The sequence below is a fragment of the Lampetra fluviatilis genome, chromosome 66 (assembly GCF_964198595.1).
Source record: "Lampetra fluviatilis chromosome 66, kcLamFluv1.1, whole genome shotgun sequence".
NCBI lineage: Eukaryota > Metazoa > Chordata > Hyperoartia > Petromyzontiformes > Petromyzontidae > Lampetra > Lampetra fluviatilis.
The window spans coordinates 5,357,019-5,379,829 of record NC_136340.1 but is presented as its reverse complement, the minus strand read 5'-3'; the positions used below and the strand labels follow the sequence as shown (position 1 = coordinate 5,379,829).

General features: G+C 48.6%; 1 protein-coding gene across 1 annotated transcript in view; it reads left to right on the top strand.

Moving 5' to 3' along the window:
* The first annotated feature begins 244 nt into the window (after positions 1-244).
* The window catches only part of LOC144952185 (glypican-6-like), a 60,143-nt gene continuing 37,576 nt past the window's right edge, over positions 245-22,811 (top strand). The window contains exon 1 of the mRNA XM_078882588.1: positions 245-1,067. Within this exon, the coding sequence (XP_078738714.1) occupies positions 908-1,067 (160 nt within the window). The 5' untranslated portion in view covers positions 245-907. The remainder of the gene's footprint in view (positions 1,068-22,811) is intronic.

Sequence of the window (22,811 nt, the reverse complement as noted above, 5' to 3'; positions counted from 1 at the left end):
GGATCCGCTCCGGGTTTTGTTTTTTGACCCTCGTGGCCACTCCCCCCCCTCGATGCCCCTCCCCCTCGATGCCCCTCCCCCTCGATGCCCCTCCCCCTCGATGCCCCTCCCCCTTGATGCCCCTCCCCCTCGATGTCCCTCCCCCTCGATGCCCCTCCCCCTCGATGCCCCTCCCCCTCGATGCCCCTCCCCCTCGATGCCCCTCCCCTCTATCCCCCGACTGACTCCTCCCCCTTGAGTTTCGTGTTCGCGGGCTCTGCGCTTTTTGTGTTGTTTTTGGAACTCTTCGACCGATGAGATTCGGCGTCGTCGCGGTGGTGAAACTTTTTTTTAAAGGAGGAGAAGTTGAAGGGGTGAGGGGGGCTCTGGTGGAGAGAGAAAGAGAAAAGAGATTTTTTTAAAACATTTTTTTAAACTCGAATCGTCGTAAGTTTCGATTTCTGAGGGGAAACTCAACGTCGGCAACATCGACAAAGTATTTTGAAAGTTGTTAGCGCGGTTTTTGTTGTTGTTTTGTTAAATAGTGTTGGCTCATAATTGTTTTAAAAGGCGGCCACCACCGTGTAAACCCGGCCGAGTCGGCTAGAAAGAAAAGTTTTTTTTAATTGTTAAAAAAAATCGAAACTTTTTAAAACGTAATCAATTAGTTGTTTCTAAAGCAAAAACATTGAACGAAAAAGTTTTAGTGGTTTTAAACAAAAATCCGTTAAGGCAAAACTGAGGGATCTACGTTAACCCCCCCCCCACACAACCACCGAGATTCGCTTTACGGAGCCCTCAACTCTTTAAACTCTTTCCGCAACTCCGTCTCTCCGCTCGTTACTAATTAATAGTTTTCAATTAATTGTAAAGCAACGGGTTAATTAAGTTAATTTGCGGGGGGGGGGGGGTCTCTTAAGTGGAAGTTATGGAGCAACATTGGTTCAGGCTGACGGTAGGCCTCATGCTAAGCGCCGCTCTTGCCTGGCGGGGCTGCGGGGCCAAGGCGCGCGCGTGCGGGGAGGCGAGGCAGGAGTACCGCGCCTCGGGCTTCAGTCTCGCCAATGTGCCTCACCACCAAATTCCAGGTAGGGTTTCTCCTCAACTCGCGTAAACAACGACAAACAAACACACGCACACGTTTCGTGACGGGTTAATGATGTGCTTAGTAACGAATTGTGAATGTTGTAGTGGGTTTAACTCTCCAACACACTACATATTAGTGCTGTACTAGTAACGGATTGTCAATGTAGTAGTGGGTTTAACTCTCTAACACACAGCAACCGGTTAGTGCTGTACTAGTAACGGATTGTAAATGTCGTAGTGGGTTTAACTCTCCAACACACAGCAACTGGTTAGTGCTGTACTAGTAACGAATTGTCAATGTAGTAGTGGGTTTAACTCTCCAACACACAGCAACCGGTTAGTGCTGTACTAGTAACGAATTGTCAATGTAGTAATTATTTTATTATGTTTTATTTTTATTATTTTATTACTTCCCTTCTATGTGACTTTACCGAAAGAACCAAGAAGATGAAGTGGGCTACGTTCCGTTCACATGATGGAGGGTTTGAACGACGCAACAACATTTACGCGATCTAACCCCCCAAAAAATGTACCCGTAAAAACAAAGTTTTTCACTATAAATCCTTTATATGCGTGGCGGCTAGAGTCCTCTCGTCCTCTGGCTTGAGATGGCTGCCACCTATGGGTCAGATGATTGCCTGCCACCATTAAGCAATTGGTAATTAAATATAAAAAAAAAATTCCTAGAAAGTGTAAAATTTTGGAAAAATTTTTTCAGGAAAATAAATTGTCACGCACAACGAGTCTGTGTGCAAAATGTCAGCTCGATTGGATCACGGGAAGTGGGTTAAAAAACGACCAAAAGATTTCCACGGTCGTAAGCGCGCAAGCAAGCAAGTGAACTTAATATAAAGGATTTTAAAAAACCTCTGCGGATTGGTCGCGACAACCTACTTCACCATCATAACACTCGTCATCATCACCACAACCCACAATCACAATTCACCATCATAACACTCATCACAGCCCACAATCATAATTCACCATCATAACACTCATCAGCACAACCAACATCACAATGGATCCCATCACAAACGCACATCATCACAATCCATCACATCGCGCAACCACCGTTCGTCATCACAATATTATTCATCGTCATCATCCATCATCATCATCATCCATCATCATCACAGCACTCATCATACTCTTTGGTTCTTTCGGTAAAGTCACGTCGTTAGAAATAAAATAAAACCACGACGTCTCGATTGCAACACAAGCAATCCTCATCAGGTGGGAAAACCACAGCAAGAATTTATTTTTTGCTGAAGTGGGGGAGAAAAAAAATGGTTTTCCCACCTGACGACGATTGCTTGTGTTGCAAATGAAACGTCGTGATTTTATTTTCTACCCACGTGACTTTACCGAAAGAACCAAAGAGTATGGATTCCTGCAGTCACGAAAACTTCAGATCAAGCACTCATCATGCCACAGCAGCATCATCATCTCGCGAGTTGTGGTGCGATTGTTGGCATCCAAAACAGAGTACGGTAGTACAAAGTGCAACGATGCGATGCCCCCCCCCCCACACAAATAACGAAGTGGGACATCACAACGATGCACGACTACTCCGCTTGCTCCTCACACGCTTGTCTGGCTTGACCACCTGAATGTGGCCAGGAGATGTTGACTACCTCGCCTGGTACGCAGGAGGTCGTGGGTTCGACCCCGACCCTGACGACGCCTGCTGCTGTATTTTTGGAGTTTGCGTCTCTCTCTCATCATCATCATCACGGTGGCTAGAAGATGTTGACTACCTCGCTTAGTTTACAGGAGGTCGTGGGGTCGACCCCGACCCTGACGATGCCTGCTGCTGTATATTTGAAGTCTGCGTGTCTTTCTCTCTCATCATCGTCACGGTGGCTAGGAGATGTTGACTACCTCGCCTGGCACGCAGGAGGTCGCGGGTTCGACCCTGACGATGCCTGCTGCTGTATTTTTGGAGTTTGCGTCTCTCTTTCTCATCATCATGACGGTGGCTATGAGATGTTAACTACCTCGCCTGGTGTACAGGAGGTCGTGGGTTCGATCCCGACCCTGACGATGCCTGCTGATGCTGTATATTTGGAGTTTGCGTCTCTCTCATCATCATCATCACTGTGGCTAGGAGATGTTAGCTCCCTCGCCGGGTATGCAGGAGGTCGTGGGTTCGACCCTGACAACTCCTGCTGCTGTATTTTTGGAGTTTGCGTCTCTCTCTCTCTCATCATCATCATCACGGTGGCTAGGAGATGTTAGCTCCCTCGCCGGGTATACAGGAGTTCGATCCCAACCCGGACGCCTGCAATATATGTGGAGTCTACGTCTCGATCTCTACTTGGCCGCGTGGATCTTTCTCGGGGAGTTCTCCGGTTCTTTGCCCTCTCCGCATTTGCAATCGGCGTCACGACGTTTATCGTATTTAGCCGCTTCCGTAAATGGTCCACACGATGATGACGATGATATCTGCCGGCCACTTTGTTGAGCTATTCCTTCTAGATTTGAAGCTTTCGTGACTGCAAGGATTCATATTCTTAGGTTTTTTCGGTAAAGTCACGTAGGTAAAAAATTTAAATTAATAAAAGTAAAATAAAATAATATATTAAATTTCGATTTAAAGCTTTCGTGACTGCAGGGATTCATCTTCTTGGTTCTTTCGTCCTCAGGTGAAGAACAGGTCTGTCGATCAGACAGCGTCTGAAGACTCTGTCTTATCGACAGAGTCTTATCGACAGAGTCTTCAGACGCTGTCTTATCGACAGACCTGTTCTTCACCTGAGGACGGCTGCTTGCGTTGTGGCCGAAACGTCGTGAGAATTATTTTATTATGTTTTATTTTATTATTTCCATTCTACGTGACTTTACCGAAAGAACCAAAAAGAAAAAAACATAATATAATTTTATTTTTATTTTACTTTTATTAAATTTAATAATATAATATTATTTTATTTTTATTTTACTTTTATTCATTTTAATTTTTTACCTACGTGACTTTACCGAAAAAACCTAAGAATATTGTTGAGCTTTCTTTTGTGATATCCAGGGGTCACTAATGAAACAATTGCGACGACATAGCGACTCCGTTTGGGGACCTTTAGCTGACTTTTAAAATATAAAATAAACTCATTCTAGATTAGAAGTTTTCGTGACTGCAAGGATCCATACTTCTTGGTTCTTTTCGGTAAAGTCACGTAGATGAAAATACTAATAAAATAGAATATAAAAAATGTTACAAATAAAACATGAAAAAACAACAATTTAGTTGTTTTTTCATCTTTTATTACATTTTTTAAATATTTTATTATTGTTTTATGAGAGCTTGGTGACGTCATTTGAGGAGGGGGGGCGGTCTGACTTTTTGTGACGCCGTGTGACCAGGGGGGGGGTCAAAAATCGTCCCAAATCGCGTGACGTCATTTATGGACAGGCCCCTAAGTGCGGCGGTGCAGAGGCAGCAGCAGAGGTCGCAAACGGGTTTTGATTCCTTACCCGTACCCGTACCCGGCCGCACCAGGGTCGCAAACGGGTACCCGTACCTGTACCCGGCCGGGTACGGGTAGCCGTTCCCTACCCGTACCCTACCCGAAATTAGTGACAAACGGTGACTCACCAGTGACTCACGGCCTACCCGTACCCGGCCGCACCAGGGTCGCAAACGGCTACCCGTACCCGGCCGGGTAGCCGGGTATCGGGTAGGGTACGGGTATCGGGTACCCGGTTGCGACCTCTGGGCAGCAGTGAGCTCTCGTTAATAATGAAACCCTCCCTATCAATCAGGTCACGTGACAAGAGAAAACCGTTGGACCTTGCTTAATCATGCTCAGCTTCGAGAATCAACAAAGACCCAATCATTTTTGTCAATCATCAACACTTCTCACACCCCCCCACCACCAACCCCCCCAATACATAATCCCCCTCGACCTTCATTGGTTTATCACCTCTCTCTCTCACTCGGCTTCTCACTCTCTCTACCACGATGATAATCTTTTATTTAGACAACGTGAGCAGCAGGAGGAAGGAAGGAAAGCATCAATCCGACGAGCCTTGAAACTCTTCCTCGCAGATGGGCAAAAAGTTAACAGCGAGTCGAGGACGAGACAAAGATGCCCCGTGTAGCCTTAACAGGATGTAGGGGCAAGTGCTGTTAGCGAGCAGCAGCTATGAAGGCTGCCGGCGCTGTGGCACACGAGGGGGCGGGTGGTCAGCAAAAATCTCTGCAACAGTTTCTACTCTCCACTGTCTCATCAGCAGGCTTTGCCGTCGAATCGGTGCTGGCGAAACAGCCCAGATGTTTATCGGCAAGGGAGCATCTCTGTGTGCTAGAATTGGGCCCTGGTGCATTTGAACAACAGCGATCGGTTTGCCACAAGCAAAAATCTGCAGCGTTTTCTACTCTCCACTGTCTCATCAGCAGGGCTGCCTGTCGAATCGGAGCTGGTGAAACAGCCCAGATGTTTATCGGCAAGGGACCCCCCCCCCGCCCATCTCTCTCTCCTCTCTGTGTTCGATGTAGACCCCAGAGCTCACTACCGTTTACACGGCAGGACTTGTGCAATTACTTGGTCGTAATTTTTCGTGTGTGAACGTTTGTTTACTCGGGAAAGCCTCAAAGGGTCCTGCATCGATTTTATTTTTTGTTCCCGCAGGATGAGCGCTACGTGCATCCCCCAACTGGGTGGGTGGCGGGTGGTGGGGGGGGGGTGTTTTTCTGTAGTAATTTTTAGTTTTTTTTCTCAAATACATTTTGTACAGAAAATTTACTCACCCCCAGCGAATTAGGCCGTGGGATCTTGAACATCCGCTCTAAGTGAAGCGTGCGTGACGTCGTGTTTTCTACGTACGTATGTTGTGTGTGTGCATATTGCACGTGTACTGTATGTTGAACTTGTCTGGCATCTTCTTGGTTCTTTCGGTAAAGTCATCACGTAGAAGGGAAATAATAAAATAATAAAAATAAAACATAATAAAATACAATTCTCACGACGTTTCGGCCACAACGCAAGCAGCCGTCCTCAGGTGAAGAACAGGTCTGTCGAGAAGGCAGAGTCTGAATATGGTATTGTCATCAGTATGACATAAGTAATTATATATTACTCATTCAGACGCTGTCTTCTCGACAGACCTGTTTTTTCACCTGAGGACGGCTGCTTGCGTTGTGGCCGAAACGTCGTGAGAATGATTTTGTTTTTATTATTTTATTATTTCCATTCTACGTGACTTTACCGAAAGAACCAAGAAGATAAAACAAAATTGTTAAGTTGGCGGGGGGTGGTCGCGGTTTCTCCTGACCCCACTTTTCCGAAACATCCTCGCCAGGTGTCCGTGCTGTCAGAACCCTTCCACCCCTTCAACTCACCCTGTTCAAGTCCAGGTTCGGGACCGGGCTTTCCTATCGCCCACTGAAAGTGCTTTCTCCTTCCTTGGTTCTTTCGGTAAAGTCACGTAGAAGGGAAATAACAAAATAAAATAATAAAAATTAAACATAATGAAATAATTCTCACGGCGTTTCGGCCACAACGCAAGCAGCCGTCCTCAGGCGAAGAATGAAACACCACCAAGCTTGGGGCGTATATTTAAGCTGGGTTGCAGTCACGAAAGCTTTAAATCGAAATTGTCTGGTATCGTACGTAAGCCAACCGCGCTAATCGGAGGTACGGGGGGGACGGACGGACAAGAAACTAAACACAACAATAAGCAATTCTAAGTCTGGATGACGATGATGCTTTAAAAGAGCAGCATGGCTCCCAGTGGTTTCCTCATATCGGCAGGAAGAGCGTTCCAGACGGCCGCAGAAGCGCATCTGAAAGCACGCGATGCAGTGTGATGAGTCTATGGGTCTTTGTAATTAGTCTATGGGTCTCTGTGTGATGGGTCTCTATGTGAAGAGTCTATGGTTTCTGTGTGATGAGTCTGTGGGTTTCTGTATGAGTCTATGGGTCTCTGTGTGATGAGTTTATGGGTCTCTGTCTGATGAGTCTATGGGTCTCTGTGTGATGAGTGGGTTTCTGTGTGATGAGTCTATGGGTCTCTGTGTGAGTCTATGGGTCTCTGTGATGAGTCTATGGGTCTCTGTGTGATGAGTCTATGGGTCTCTGTGTGATGAGTGGGTTTCTGTGTGGTGAGTCTATGGGTCTCTGTGTGAGTCTATGGGTCTCTGTGATGAGTCTATGGGTCTCTGTGTGATGAGTCTATGGGTCTCTGTGTGATGAGTGGGTTTCTGTGTGATGAGTCTATGGGTCTCTGTGTGAGTCTATGGGTCTCTGTGATGAGTCTATGGGTCTCTGTGTGATGAGTCTATGGGTTTCTGTGTGATGAGTGGGTTTCTGTGTGATGAGTCTATGGGTCTCTGTGTGATGAGTCTATGGGTCTCTGTGTGATGAGTGGGTTTCTGTGTGATGAGTCTATGGGTCTCTGTGTGATGAGTCTATGAGTCTGTGTGATGAGTCTGGGTTTCTGTGTGATTAGTCTATGGGTCTCTGTGTGGTGAGTCTGTGGGTCTCTGTGATGAGTCTGTGAGTCTCTGTGTGATGAGTCTATGAGTCTCTGTGTGATGAGTCTGTGGGTCTGTGTGATGAGTCTATGAGTCTCTGTGTGATGAGTCTGTGGGTCTCTGTGTGATGAGTCTGTGGGTCTATGTGATGAGTCTGTGAGTCTCTGTGTGATGAGTCTGTGGGTCTCTGTGTGATGAGTCTATGGGTCTCTGTGTGGTGAGTCTGTGGGTCTATGTGATGAGTCTGTGAGTCTCTGTGTGATGAGTCTATGAGTCTCTGTGTGATGAGTCTGTGGGTCTGTGTGATGAGTCTATGAGTCTCTGTGTGATGAGTCTATGGGTCTCTGTGTGATGAGTCTGGGTTTCTGTGTGAGAACGCCCGCTGGCAGGAGGTCACGGGGCAGACCCAGTTGCCACGGGTCGACCTACCGAGATGACCGAGATGACTGGCTGATGCACCACCTGTGCCCCCTACTGTACCAATTTGCTGTGCTTTAGCCACCCGGCACTCCGCTCGTTGTTGTGAGCGTCGCTCCTCCGCCATCCGTTGTTATTGATCGATACTGCAGTGAGGAATCCGATGAGCTGCAAAGATATTTTTGTTCACGGATGTCCAGTTAGGAAAAATCTGAACTGTGAGCCTCCCCCCCATGACCCCCCCCCCCCCGTTAGCCCCCCCCCCCCCCCGTGAGCCCCACCCCCCTCCCGTGACCCCCCCCTACATTAATTAGAATAATCAGCGTCCCTCCAGTTGTGATTAACTAAGCTCTGTTAATGATTCATTTCACAGTTGCCAAGTGCTTCCTTCTGCATAGATCCCCAGCCGCGTGTGAAGTCGTGTGCTTTAGCCTATTCCACTGGTCAACACACTTTTTCTGGCATAAGGTATTCCAACGGTTTTAAGGTAATTTTGGGGGGTGCTGATTCCAAATCTGGCATCAGTTTTTGTCTATCACACAGGTTTTTGAGATATCGGTCGGGATCGAACCCACGACCTCCTGTGTACCAGGCGAGGTAGTCAGCGTTTCACTACGGGGAGAGAGAGACACGGTAACTCCAAATATACAGCAGCAGCAGGCATCAAACCTACGACTTCCTGTATACCAGGCGAGGTAGTCAACATCTCCTAGCCACCCACTTATTCACCCAGGAAAGCCTTCGCCGAGTCTCAAGACTCTCGTTTTCTGGAAGCTTCTGACGGGTTTTGTCGCAGTGGGGAGGAGCTATTCTGCTTCGCGCTCAATCCCCAATTGAGTAATTGTTGAAAAATATATATAATAATAGTGAAACATTCTTCAGCATTGGCTTGTTTTGGCCAACACCAATTACATTTGTGAGGTATTTTTAGCTCCGGCAGGAAATTGGAGAACCCAGAGGACAACCCACGCTGAACAGGAGGATAACATACAAATCACTCTTTGGTTCTTTCGGTAAAGTCACGTATAAGGATAAAATAATAAATTAAATGTTATCCTTATACGTGACTTTACCGAAACAACCAAAGAGTAATTCCTGCAGTCACGAAAGCTCCAAATTTAAGAACATACAAATCCTGACGCACATTTTTTGTTTTTGACAAAGATCCCCCTTTGTAGCCTTCTAACAAACAGACTGTTGGGCTAGAGGTCGCAAACGGGTTTTGATTCCTTACCCGTACCCGTACCCGGCCGCACCAGGGTATCGGGTACCTGATTGCGACCTCTGGGATGAAGCCACGTTGCAGGCGCGGGTGGGTTGATTCTAGGAACTTGAATTGTGAGAAGAGACAAGACGTTGGGAAATGAGTGACAATCACGGTGACTCACCAGTGACTCACGGCCTACCCGTACCCGGCCGCACCAGGGTCGCAAACGGGTACCCGTACCCGGGTATCGGGTAGGGTATGAGTATTGGGTACCCGGTTGCGACCTCTGTTGTTGGGGCAAGTGCTGTTAGCGAGAATCTGTGAAGGCCGGCACGGCACACGAGGGGGTGGGTCGGCCAGCACCACGTCCGACCGCCTTTGTCTCCCCAGTGGCGATGTTTACTACACATCGCACTGGATACTCATTTGAGGCTGAGTCGACCTAGGGGAGGCCCAGGATCGGTTCAGGTAATCGTCGCTGGGTGTTGGCCGCGAGCGAGAATCAAACTTGGGTCGTCGGGTTTCGGAGCGCAGCGTCGCGATGCTAACTGATGCTAACTGCTGCAACACCGCTCCCCACTTTGAGGCCTCCCTCGCCCATATGCTCACACACGCTCGCTCATTCACACACATTTACTCACACACTCACTCGCACGCTCACTCGTACGCTCACTCGCACGCTCACACGCTCGCTCACTCATGCTCACTCACGCTCACTCACTCGCACGCTCACTCACCCGCTCACTCACACACTCACTCGCACGCTCACTCGTACGCTCACACTCACACGCTCGCTCACTCATGCTCACTCATGCTCACTCATGCTCACGCTCACTCACACGCTCACTCACTCATGTTCACTCATGCTCACTCATCCGCTCACTCACTTGCACGCTCACTCACTCGCACGCTCACTCACTCGCACGCTCACTCACTCGCACGCTCACTCACTCACACGCTCACTCACACGCTCATTCACGCACTCGCTCACGCACTCATTCGCTCACACACTCTTACTCGCTCACACACTCTTTCACACACTCACACGCTCGCTCACTCACACACTCACTCATTCGCTCGCACACTCTTACGCGCTCACACACTCTTTCACACACTCACTCGTTCACACACTCGTTCACACACTCGTTCACACACTCACTCGTTCACACACTCACTCGTTCACACACTCACACGCTCGTTCACACACTCACTCGTTCACACACTCACTCGTTCACACACTCACTCGTTCACACACTCGCACACTCACTCACACACTCGTTCACACACTCACTCGATCACACACTCACTCACTCGTTCACACACTCACTCACTCGTTCACACACTCACTCACTCGTTCACACACTCGCACACTCACTCGCACACTCGTTCACACACTCTTTCACACACTCACAAACTCGTTCACACACTCACTCACTCGTTCACACACTCGCTCACACACAACAGAAGAAGGGGGGGAGGGGCAGTGAACGATACAAACCACTCGCCTAAATGCGCCCCCCAGGGGGGGGCCAGGAGGGGGTCAGGTGTCGAACCCAACCACTCTGCGTGTGCTGTGAGGCACACTCAAAGCAGTTACCACCATCACCACCACAGCAGCAGCAGCGCCCAAGGAATGGGTGTCGGGCTCCACCCATTCCTGAGCTACTTTGCTCCGTCCTCAGCCATCCAAGTGGAACAAGGAATGTTTCCTCTCTCGGCTAATTCAGCAGCAGCAGCAGCTGCCGCCAAACCGCGACGACGATTGCCGCTGCGTCTTAGACACATGCCTCTAGAGCAGTGGCTCTGCACTGCGCTATACACTACGCTGTACACTACGCTATACACTACACTATACACTACGCTGTACACTACATTATACACTACATTATACACTACGCTATACGCTACACTGTACACTACACGATACACTACGCTATACACTACGCTGTACACTATGCTGTACACTACATTATACACTACATTATACACTACGCTATACGCTACGCTGTACACTACACTATACACTACGCTACGCTATACACTACGCTGTACACTACGCTATACACTACGCTATACACTACGCTGTACACTACGCTATACACTACGCTATACACTACGCTGTACACTATGCTATGCACTACACTATACACTACACTATACACTACGCTGTACACTACACTATACACTACGCTATACACTACGCTATACACTACGCTATACACTACGCTGTACACTACGCTATACACTACGCTATACACTACGCTATACACTACGCTGTACACTACGCTATACACTACGCTATACACTACACTATACACTACACTATACACTACGCTGTACACTATGCTATGCACTACACTATACACTACACTATACACTACGCTATACACTACGCTGTACACTACGCTATACACTACGCTATACACTACGCTGTACACTATGCTATGCACTACACTATACACTACACTATACACTACGCTGTACACTACACTATACACTACACGATACACTACACTATACACTACACTATACACTACACTATACACTACGCTATACACTACGCTGTACACTACACTATACACTACACTACTATACACTACACTATACACTACACTATACACTACGCTATACACTACGCTATACACTACGCTATACACTACACTATACACTACACTATACACTACGCTGTACACTACACTATACACTACACGATACACTACACTATACACTACACTATACACTACACTATACACTACGCTATACACTACGCTGTACACTACACTATACACTACACTACTATACACTACACTATACACTACACTATACACTACACTATACACTACGCTGTACACTACGCTATACACTACACTATACACTACACTATACACTACACTACTATACACTACACTATACACTACACTATACACTACACTATACACTACACTATACACTACACTATACACTACGCTGTACACTACGCTATACACTACACTATACACTACACTACTATACACTACACTATACACTACACTATACACTACACTATACACTACACTATACACTACGCTGTACACTACGCTATACACTACACTATACACTACACTATACACTACACTATACACCACACTATACACTACACTATACACTACACTATACACTACACTATACACTACACTATACACTACACTATACACTACACTATACACTACACTATACACCACACTATACACTACACTATACACTACACTATACACTACACTATACACTACACTATACACTACGCTGTACACTACGCTATACACTACACTATACACTACACTATACACTACACTATACACTACACTATACACTACACTATACACTACACTATACACTACGCTGTACACTACGCTATACACTACACTATACACTACACTATACACTACACTACTATACACTACACTATACACTACACTATACACTATGCTATACACTACCCTATACACTAGACTATACACTACACTATACACTACACTATACACCACACTTTACACTACTATACACTACACTATACACTACACTATACACTACTATACACTACGGTCCCTTACGTGATGGCAAGCTTCGGGGCCACTTCCTGGAGTTCTTCCATTACTGGTACATTTCATTAAAGCGTGTTTAAAAAAACAAGTTTTTTTTTTAATATCACTTATTTATTTCCCAGGTAAATCATTGAAACACTAATCAGTCATTCGGTGTATCATCGGCAGCTAGAGTCGGACTTTTGGTGCCTTGCGAAAGCTACCATCTGCTTGGCTGTTTGAACAACTTACCACACCTCCACCGTTGTTGCATTGCCAGAGAAGGCTTTAAACCTCCTCTTATTTTTCGATTTAAAGCTTTCGTGACCGCAGGGATTCATCTTCTTGGTTCTTTCGGTAAAGTCACGTAGAAGGAAAATAATAAAATAATAAAAATAAAACAGCTAAATAATATAATAACATATTTATTATGTTTTATTTTTATTAATTTAAAATAATATAATAACATATTTATTATGTTTTATTATTTTCCTTATACGTGACTTTACCGAAAAAACCAAGAAGACTCCTCTTATTTTTCATAATTTTCGATGCCGGCAAAAAGTGTCCTGTATTTACTTGGTTTTATTTTTTTAACGTTCACAACTCGCACGCACGCACGCACACGCACGCACGTACACAAATGCATGCGCACGTATGTGTACCTACGTGTACACGGAGTACACGTGTGTACGTAAGAGTACACACTTGCCCGCGTTCGCTCTCCACAAAGACGCCCTTTGATCGATCCCCGCGTGTTGTGCATCCACGTTGAGTTTTTGCGGCGTCAATACCAGGACGCGCGCTTGCCACGTGCCTTCTTTGCTTTGTGTGTGAGATCGTGAGAAGCACTCGATGGGGTTTGGTGCGGGGAGGGGGCAGGAGAGCTTATTGTGGCTCAGGAGATGTTGACTACCTCTCCTGGTGTTCGAGAGGTCGTGCGTTCGATCCTGACCCTGACGACGCCTGTTGCATATTTGGAGTTTGCGTGTCTCTCTCTCTCCCCATGGCGAGATGTTAGCTACCTCGCCTGGTGTGCAGGAGGTCATGCATTCGATCCCGACCCTGACGACGCCTGCTGCTGTATATTTGGAGTTTGCGTGTCTCTCTCTCTCTCCCCACGGCGAGATGTTGACTACCTCGCCTGGTGTACAGGAGGTCATGCATTCGATCCCGACCCTGACGACGCCTGTTGCATATTTTGAGTTTGCGTGTGTCTCTCTTCAGGGAGAAATGTTAGCTACCTCTGCTGGTGTTCGAGAGGTCGTGCGTTTGATCCCGACCCTGACGATGCCTGCTGTATATTTTGAGTTTGCGTGTCTCTCTCTCCCCACGGCTACCCGTACCCTGCCCGAAATGAGTGACAAACGGTTACTCACCGGTGACTCACGGCCTACCCGTACCCGTACCCGGCCGCAGCAGGGTCGCAAACGGCTACCCGTACCTGGCCGGGTACGGGTAGCCGGGTATCGGGTAGGGTACGGGTATCGGGTACCCGGTTGCGACCTCTGGTGGGGTTCTCTGCCTGGTAGAATGGGGATGGTTTAGTTTTGTATTTGTGTGTGTCTGGGCGATTTGTTCACCTTTCTTGTGCTTGTCACTTATTATCGCGTTTGTGTTTGTTGTTGTAATGTTCTTACTGGTCCAGTCTGCGTGAAGAAAAACAACTTTATTAGCTCATCGGATTCCTCCGTCTGCAGTAGGCAGTACATATTCTGACGATTCTGAGCAATGATAGCAACGGAAGAGTTCATAATCAACGTTGTTGGGTGTTAGATCGCCGCGTTATTTATAAATGTGTCGTAACCCTCCACCACCCGACACGGCCAATCAGCAAAACAAAAGTGTCACATTGACAAAAGACAAAATAGTTCACTGCTTTAGCCCACCGGTGTGTTGAAGCGTGAAACCACAACATTTACAATTTTTGAGTAGCACGACGTTTCGCTGGTAATTGCATCCAGCATCATCGGGCAATTCGCTAGAATGGTGAGGCTCTGCTGTGTCTCCCGTTCTTATATAGAGCAGCAGCAGCAGCAGCAGGGTGACGTCATCATTAATTAATGATGACGTCACCCTGCTGCTTATATAGAGCAGCAGCAGCAGGGTTACGTCATCATTAGCTCATCAAAGCAGTGAACTATTTTGTCTTTTGTCAACGCGACACTTTTTTACTGATTGGCCGTGTCGGGTGGTGGAGGGTTACGACACATTTATAAGTAACGCGATCTTAATTTGGAGCTTTCGTGATTGCAGGAATTATTCTTTGGTTCTTTCGGTAAAGTGACGTATAAAGATAAAATAATAAATTAAATACTAGCATACTACGTTTCGATTGCAACACAAGCAATCGTCATCAGCTATAAACGAAATAGCAACAAAAATCTAACCAGAAAACTATAGACAGACATATAAGCAGACAGACATCACCTATGTGTGTTCTCTCTCTATGTATCTTGGTGATATCTGTCTGATTATATGTCTGTCTATATCTTCTTGGTTCTTTCGGTAAAGTCACGTAGAAGGGAAGTAATAACATAATAAAAATAAAACATAATAAAATAATTCTCATTAATAAAAGAATTAAAATAAAACATAATAAAATAATTCTCATTATTTTATTATGTTTTATTTTTATTATTGTATTACTTCCCTTCTACGTGGTGACTTTACCGAAAGAACCAAGAAGATGAATCCCTGCAGTCACGAAAGCTTTAAATCGAAATTTAACTGTCTGTCTATAGTTTTCTGGTTAGATTTTTGTTGCTATTTCATTTATACCTGATGACGATTGCTTGCGTTGCAATCGAAACGTCGTTATGCTATTATTTAATTTACTATTTGATCTTTATACGTCACTTTACCGAAAGAACCAAAGGAAAGTAACGTGGCAATCTAAACCCAACAACGTTGATTATGAGTAATATTGGTCGCGAAAGACTCCCGCGTGTTAAACGGAGGAGTTGACGAGAAGGCGACAGACCAGCGAGTGCGCGAGCGCGGAAACTTGGGAGTGAAGCTGTCCAACTTCGGGAGGTCGCAGACACTGAGCTCCATCGCTGCTCAGGGGCCTGGGTCTTGTATCCTGTCCAAGCTGCCCAAACCACAGCGGTTATTACAGCAGCAGCAGCAACAGCAGCAACAGCAACAGCAGCAACAGCAACAGCAGCAACAGCAGCAACAGCAGCAGCAACAGCAAGCAGCGTCTCTCGCCTGGATAAACAAACAAAAAAATTAACCCGTGAAAGCAAAGTTTTTCACTATAAATCCTTTGTATGCGTGGCGGCTAGAGTCCTCTCGTCCTCTGGCTTGAGATGGCTGCCACCTATGGGTCAGATGATTGCCTGCCACCATTAAGCAATTGGTAATTACATTAAAAAAATATTTCCTAAAAAGTGGAAAATTTTGGGAAAAAAATTTTCACGAAAATTACCTGTCACGCACAACGAGTCTGTGTGCAAAATGTCAGCTCGATTGGATCACGGGAAGTGGGTTAAAAAACGACCGAAAGATTTGCACGGTCCTAAGCAAGCAAGCGAACTTAATATAAAGGATTTAAAAAGCTGAAAACTTCGACAGGTCGACGCTTTGCAGCGAGCAGGCCGAGGGTGAGCGCTGTCAGGGTCCACGTCACCGCCGCCCCCTTAAAGAACGGTTCGCGTAATGGTTACACTGGTGGTGGGGGTGGTGGGGGTGGTGGCGGTGGTGCTGCTGGTGGTGGTGGTGCTGCTGGTGGTGGTGGTGGCGGTGGTGGCGGTGGTGGTGGCGGTGGTGGTGCTGCTGGTGGTAGTGGTGGTGGTACTGGCGGTGCTGGTGGCGGTGGTGGTGGCGGTGGTGGTGCTGCTGGTGGTAGTGGTGGTGGTACTGGCGGTGCTGGTGGTGGCGGTGGTGGCGGTGGTGCTGCTGGTGGTGGTGGTGGTGGTAGTGGTGGTGCTGCTGGTGGTGGTGGTGGTGGTGGTGGTGGCGGTGGTGGCAGTGGCGGTGGTGGTGCTGCTGGTGGTGGTGCTGCTGGTGGTACTGGCGGTGGTGGCGGTGGTGCTGCTGGTGGTGGTGGTGGTAGTGGTGGTGGTGCTGCTGGTGGTGGTGCTGCTGGTGGTGGTGGTGGTGGCGGTGGTGGTGCTGCTGGTGGTGGTGCTGCTGGTGGTGGTGCTGCTGGTGGTGGTGCTGCTGGTGGTACTGGCGGTGGTGGCGGTGGTGCTGCTGGTGGCGGTGGTGGTGGTGGTGGCGGTGGTGGTGCTGCTGGTGGTGCTGCTGGAGGTAGTGGCGGTGGTGGCGGTGGTGGCAGTGGTGGCGGTGGTGGTGGTGGTGGTGCTGCTGGTGGTACTGGTGGTGGTGGTGGTGGTGCTGCTGGGGGTGGTGGTGGTGGCGGCGGTGGTGGTGGTGCTGCTGGTGGTGCTGCTGGAGGTAGTGGCGGTGGTGGTGGTGGCGGTGGTGCTGGTGTTGATGCTGGTGCTGTTGATGTGCGGAGCGGTAGTCTAGTGGTGCGCGCTTCGCTCCGCTACGAACCAGGCCCACCCGGGTTCGATTCCCGCTCACAGCCACCACCAGTCACGATTATTCGAACCTCCCCTAGGTCGACTCAGCCTCAAACGAGTGCCTGGTGTAACGGTGTGTAGTAAACATCGCCACTGGGGGAGAGACAAAAGCGGCCGAGCGTGGTGCTGACCACCTCACCCCCTCGTGTAACCAGAGCGCCGGTAGCCTTCACAGGTGCTGCTCGCTAACAGCACTTGCCCCTACAGCCTGTTACAGGCTCCACGGGGCATCTTTGTCTTTGGTGCTGTTGATGGTCGTGGCGGCTGTCTGAGTGGGGAGGTTTTCTTGCTTTTTTTTATTCGTCAGAAATGTTGCAACTCCTGGGAAGTGAGAATTCCTCGGTGGATTAACGAGCTTTTGCCGGCGCTGAGAACCCATTGGAGGGCGGCCGGACGGAACTATTTAGCGGTGAGGTAACGCGTAGCTTGCCTGTCAGCTGCCCCAGCCACCACCGCTGTGTGTGTCACTGTGTGTGTGTGTGTCACTGTGTGTGTCTGTGTGTGTGTGTCACTGTGTGTGTGTGTTACTGTGTGTGTGTGTATCTGTGTGTCACTGTGTGTGTGTGTGTCACTGTGTGTGTGTGTGTGTCACTGTGTGTGTGTGTTACTGTGTGTGTGTGTGTTACTGTGTGTGTGTGTATCTGTGTGTGTGTCTGCGTGTGTGTCACTGTGTGTGTGTGTGTCACTGTGTGTGTCAGTGTGTGTGTCACTGTGTGTCACTGTGTGTGTCTGTGTGTGTGTCAGTGTGTGTCACTGTGTGTCACTGTGTGTGTGTCACTGTGTCGGTGTGTGTGTGTGTCACTGTGTGTGTCACTGTGTGTGTGTGTTACTGTGTGTGTCACTGTGTCTGTGTGTGTGTGTCAGTGTGTGTCACTGTGTGTGTGTCACTGTGTGTGTGTGTGTCACTGTGTGTGTCAGTGTGTGTGTCTGTGTGTGTGTCAGTGTGTGTGTCACTGTGTGTGTGTGTGTCACTGTGTGTGTGTCACTGTGTGTGTGTGTGCGTCACTGTGTGTGTGTGTCTGTGTGTGTCACCATGTGTGTCAGTGTGTGTCACTGTGTCACTGTGTGTGTCAGTGTGTGTGTGTGTCAGTGTGTGTGTGTGTGTCACTGTGTGTGTCTGTGTGTGTGTGTCACTGTGTGTGTGTGTCACTGTGTGTGTGTGTCACTGTGTGTGTGTGTCACTGTGTGTGTTTGTCACTGTGTGTGTGTCACTGTGTGTGTGTCACTGTGTGTGTGTCTGTGTGTACATGTGTGTGTGTGTCACTGTGTGTGTGTGTCACTGTGTGTGTCTGTGTGTGTGTGTCACTGTGTGTGTGTGTCACTGTGTGTGTGTGTGTGGGGAGCGGTGGTGTAGTGGTTAGCGCTACGCTGCGCTACGAACCCGGCGACCCGGGTTCGATTCCCGCTCACGGCCAACATCGGTGACGATTATCTGAACCGGTCCTGGGCCTCCCCTAGGTCGACTCAGCCTCAAATGAGTACTTGGTGCGGTGTGCAGTAAACATCGCCACTGGTGAGACAAAGGCGGTGCTCGCTAACAGCACTTTCCCTAAAAGTATGCTAACGCTATGAGGGGGATCTTTGTCTTTGTGTGTGTTTGGGAGTGGTGGTGCAGCGGTTAGCGCACTGAGCTACGAGCCCGAGTTTGATTGCCAGCTCACGGCCAACGCCAACACCGGTAGTGACGACAGTTTGAACCGGTTCAGGGCCCTCCTCTAGGTCGACTCGGCCTCAAACGAGCACCTGGTGCGATGCGTAAACATCGCCAATTGGGCCCAATCGTGGTCCAGTGTTAATCGTGGGTCCAGTATTGAGGCTTGCCTCTATTGTTGAATGTATCCGCAGCTCTTAAGCACACACACGCGCACACACACCCACACACACGCGCGCACCCACACACGCACACACCCGCACACACACACGCACCCACACACACGCGCACACACACCCACACACACACCCACACACACACGCACACACACACGCACACACACACACACCCGCACACACCCGCACACACACACACGCGCACACACACCCACACACAGGCACACACCCACACACACGCGCCCACACACACGCGCACACTCCCACACACTCCCGCACACGCACACACACACACGCGCATACACCCACACGCGTGCACACACCCACACAGTGCACACACACGCACACACCCACACACGCGCGCACACACCCACACACACACCCACACACGCGCACACACACACACACACACCCGCACACACACACACCCGCACACACACACACACACCCACACACACACCCACACACACACACGGCGGTCCCCTTTTTTTAGCAGGAGCTGCCCTGATCCGGCGTTACAACGGCTCTCTCTGTGTGTTGCTGCTCGGACCGTGCCCGGTCCCCCCGGTAACATTATCCGGAAAATGCCGACCGATTCTTCCGACCCGAAAATAGCCGCGGCGCTCTGGGGGTTATATTTGGGCAAACGCAGTAACGCCGTGGAGCCCGGGGCGCGGCGTTACGCTTGCCGCGTTCTTCGTTTCGCTCCGCTGGCTTCGGAAAATCCCCTGGATCGTTGGCTCGCTCGCTCGGTCGGTGGCTCCCTCGCTCCGTCGCTCGCTCAATCGCTCACTTGGTCGCTCACTCGCTCGCTCACTCAATCGCTCACTTAATTGGTCGCTCAATCGCTCACTTAATTGGTCGCCCACTCGCTCGCCCGCTCCGTGGCTCGCCCGCTCGCTCGCTCTGTCGCTCACTCGCTCAATCGCTCACTTGGTCGCTCGCTCGCTCAATCGCTCACTTAATTGGTCGCCCGCTCCGTGGCTCGCCCGCTCGCTCGCTCTGTCGTTCGCTCGCTCACTTGGTCGCTCACTCGCTCCGTCGCTCGCTCGCTCAATCGCTCACTTACTTGGTCGCCACTCGCTCGCCCGCTCCGTGGCTCGCCCGCTCGCTCGCTCTGTCGCTCACTCGCTCAATCGCTCACTTGGTTGCTCACTCGCTCCGTCGCTCGCTCGCTCAATCGCTCACTTGGTTGCTCACTCGCTCCGTCGCTCGCTCGCTCGCTCAATCGCTCACTTGGTTGCTCACTCGCTCGCTCACTCTCTCGCCCACTCCCTTGCTCTGTCGCTCGCTCAAGCGCTCACTTTCTCACCCGCTCGCTCTTTCCATCGTCTTTCGCTCGCTCAAACGCTCGCTCAATCGCTCATTTACTTTCTCACCCACTCACCCTTTCCCTCGTCTTTCGATCGCTCAAACGCTCGCTCAATCGCTCACTTGCTCACCCGCTCACCCTTTCCCTCGTCTTTCACTCGCTGAATCGCTAGCTCAATCGCTCACTTGCTCACCCGCTAACCAATTCCCTTGTCTTTCGATCGCTCAAACGCTCGCTCAATCGCTCACTTGCTCACCCGCTCACCAATTCCCTCGTCTTTCGATCGCTCAAACGCTCGCTCAATCGCTCACTTGCTCACCCGCTCACCAATTCCCTCGTCTTTCGATCGCTCAAACGCTCGCTCAATCGCTCACTTGCTCACCCGCTCACCAATTCCCTCGTCTTTCACTCGCTGAATCGCTCGCTCAATCGCTCACTTGCTCACCCGCTCACCAATTCCCTCGTCTTTCACTCGCTGAATCGCTAGCTCAGTCGCTCGCCGATTCAATCGGTGACTCGCTCGCATTTCTGCGGCAGTCTGGAATGTTTTTTCTTACGGTATTAGGAAACCGCTGGGAGCACTTTAATGCACTTTCTTCATCTAGATCAGGGGTGGGGAACCTTTTTTCTGCCAAGGGCCATTTGTATATATATGACATCATTCGCAGGCCATACAAAATGATGAACTTAAAAATTAGCGCGTTGTTATATTTGGTCAAACAATTAACTCGCCCCTAATGCGATGGGCTGGAACTGCTTCTCTCTGGCGAGGCGTGTGATGATGTTAGCTGGTGTTGATGATGATGTTAGCTGGTGTTGATGATGATGTTAGCTGGTGTTGATGATGATGTTAGCTGGTGTTGATGATGATGTTAGCTGGTGTTGATGATGATGTTAGCTGGTGTTGATGATGATGTTAGCTGGTGTCGATGATGATGTTAGCTGGTGTTGATGATGATGTTAGCTGGTGTTGATGATGATGTTAGCTGGTGTTGATGATGATGTTAGCTGGTGTCGATGATGATGTTAGCTGGTGTTGATGATGTTGTTAGCTGGTGTTGATGATGATGTTAGCTGGTGTTGATGATGATGTTAGCTGGTGTTGATGATGATGTTAGCTGGTGTTGATGATGATGTTAGCTGGTATTGATGATGATGTTAGCTGGTATTGATGATGATGTTAGCTGGTGTTGATGATGATGTTAGCTGGTATTGATGATGATGTTAGCTGGTATTGATGATGATGTTAGCTGGTATTGATGATGATGTTAGCTGGTGTTCATGATGTTGTTAGCTGGTGTTGATGATGATGTTAGCTGGTGTTGATGATGATGTTAGCTGGTATTGACGATGATGTTAGCTGGTGTTGACGATGATGTTAGCTGGTGTTGACGATGATGTTAGCTGGTGTTGATGATGATGTTAGCTGCTGTTGACGATGATGTTAGCTGCTGTTGATGATGATGTTAGCTGGTATTGATGATGATGTTAGCTGGTGTTGATGATGATGTTAGCTGCTGTTGATGATGATGTTAGCTGGTATTGATGATGATGTTAGCTGGTGTTGATGATGATGTTAGCTGGTGTTGATGATGATGTTAGCTGGTGTTGATGATGTTAGCTGGTGTTGATGATGTTGCTGCTGCTACTCGCAACTGCTTTGCCAGGTTTGCTCCGAGATTTATTGAATTTCGAGTCCCGCCTGCGGTTGCCTTGGCAGGGCCAGACCCAAATGATTTTGCGGGCCTTGTACGGACTTGCAAGCCGGACGTACCCCCACCCCTGATCCAGATGGACAAACTCATTTTTCTTGAGAACTGCTTTTTGTTGTTTTTGAGTTTGATGTCCTTCGTTGCAAAAGAAGTTCGGCATACACGTGTCAAATATACGGCTCGGAAAAACCGATGGAGTGGTGGTGCATTGTTATATGGTGGTACATTTTTTAAAATAAATATACCAACGCATACAAGTACAGAACAACAAAGGACGGTAGAAAAACCCTCCGTTCTAGATTTGACGTTTTCGTGACTGCAAGCATCCATACTTTTGGGGTTTTTTTCTGGTAAAGTCGCGTAGGTGAAAAATTTAAATTAATGAAAATGAAAACAACTCCATTAAATCACGACGTTTCGGAAGCAACACAAGCTTCCGTCTTCAAGTGGAACATGCCACACAGCATTTCACTACGGCAGTTTTCCTGCGGTGGTTCCACCTGAAGACGGAAGCTTGTGTTGCTACCGAAACGTCGTGATTTAATTGAGTTGTTTTCAATTTATTTTATTTTTTACCCAGGTGCCACGGGTCGACTGACTGAATGACCGAGATGACCACACCGCTCCCCACACACACACCGCTCCCCACACACACACACAGACACACACACAGACACACACACACACAGACACACACACACACAGAC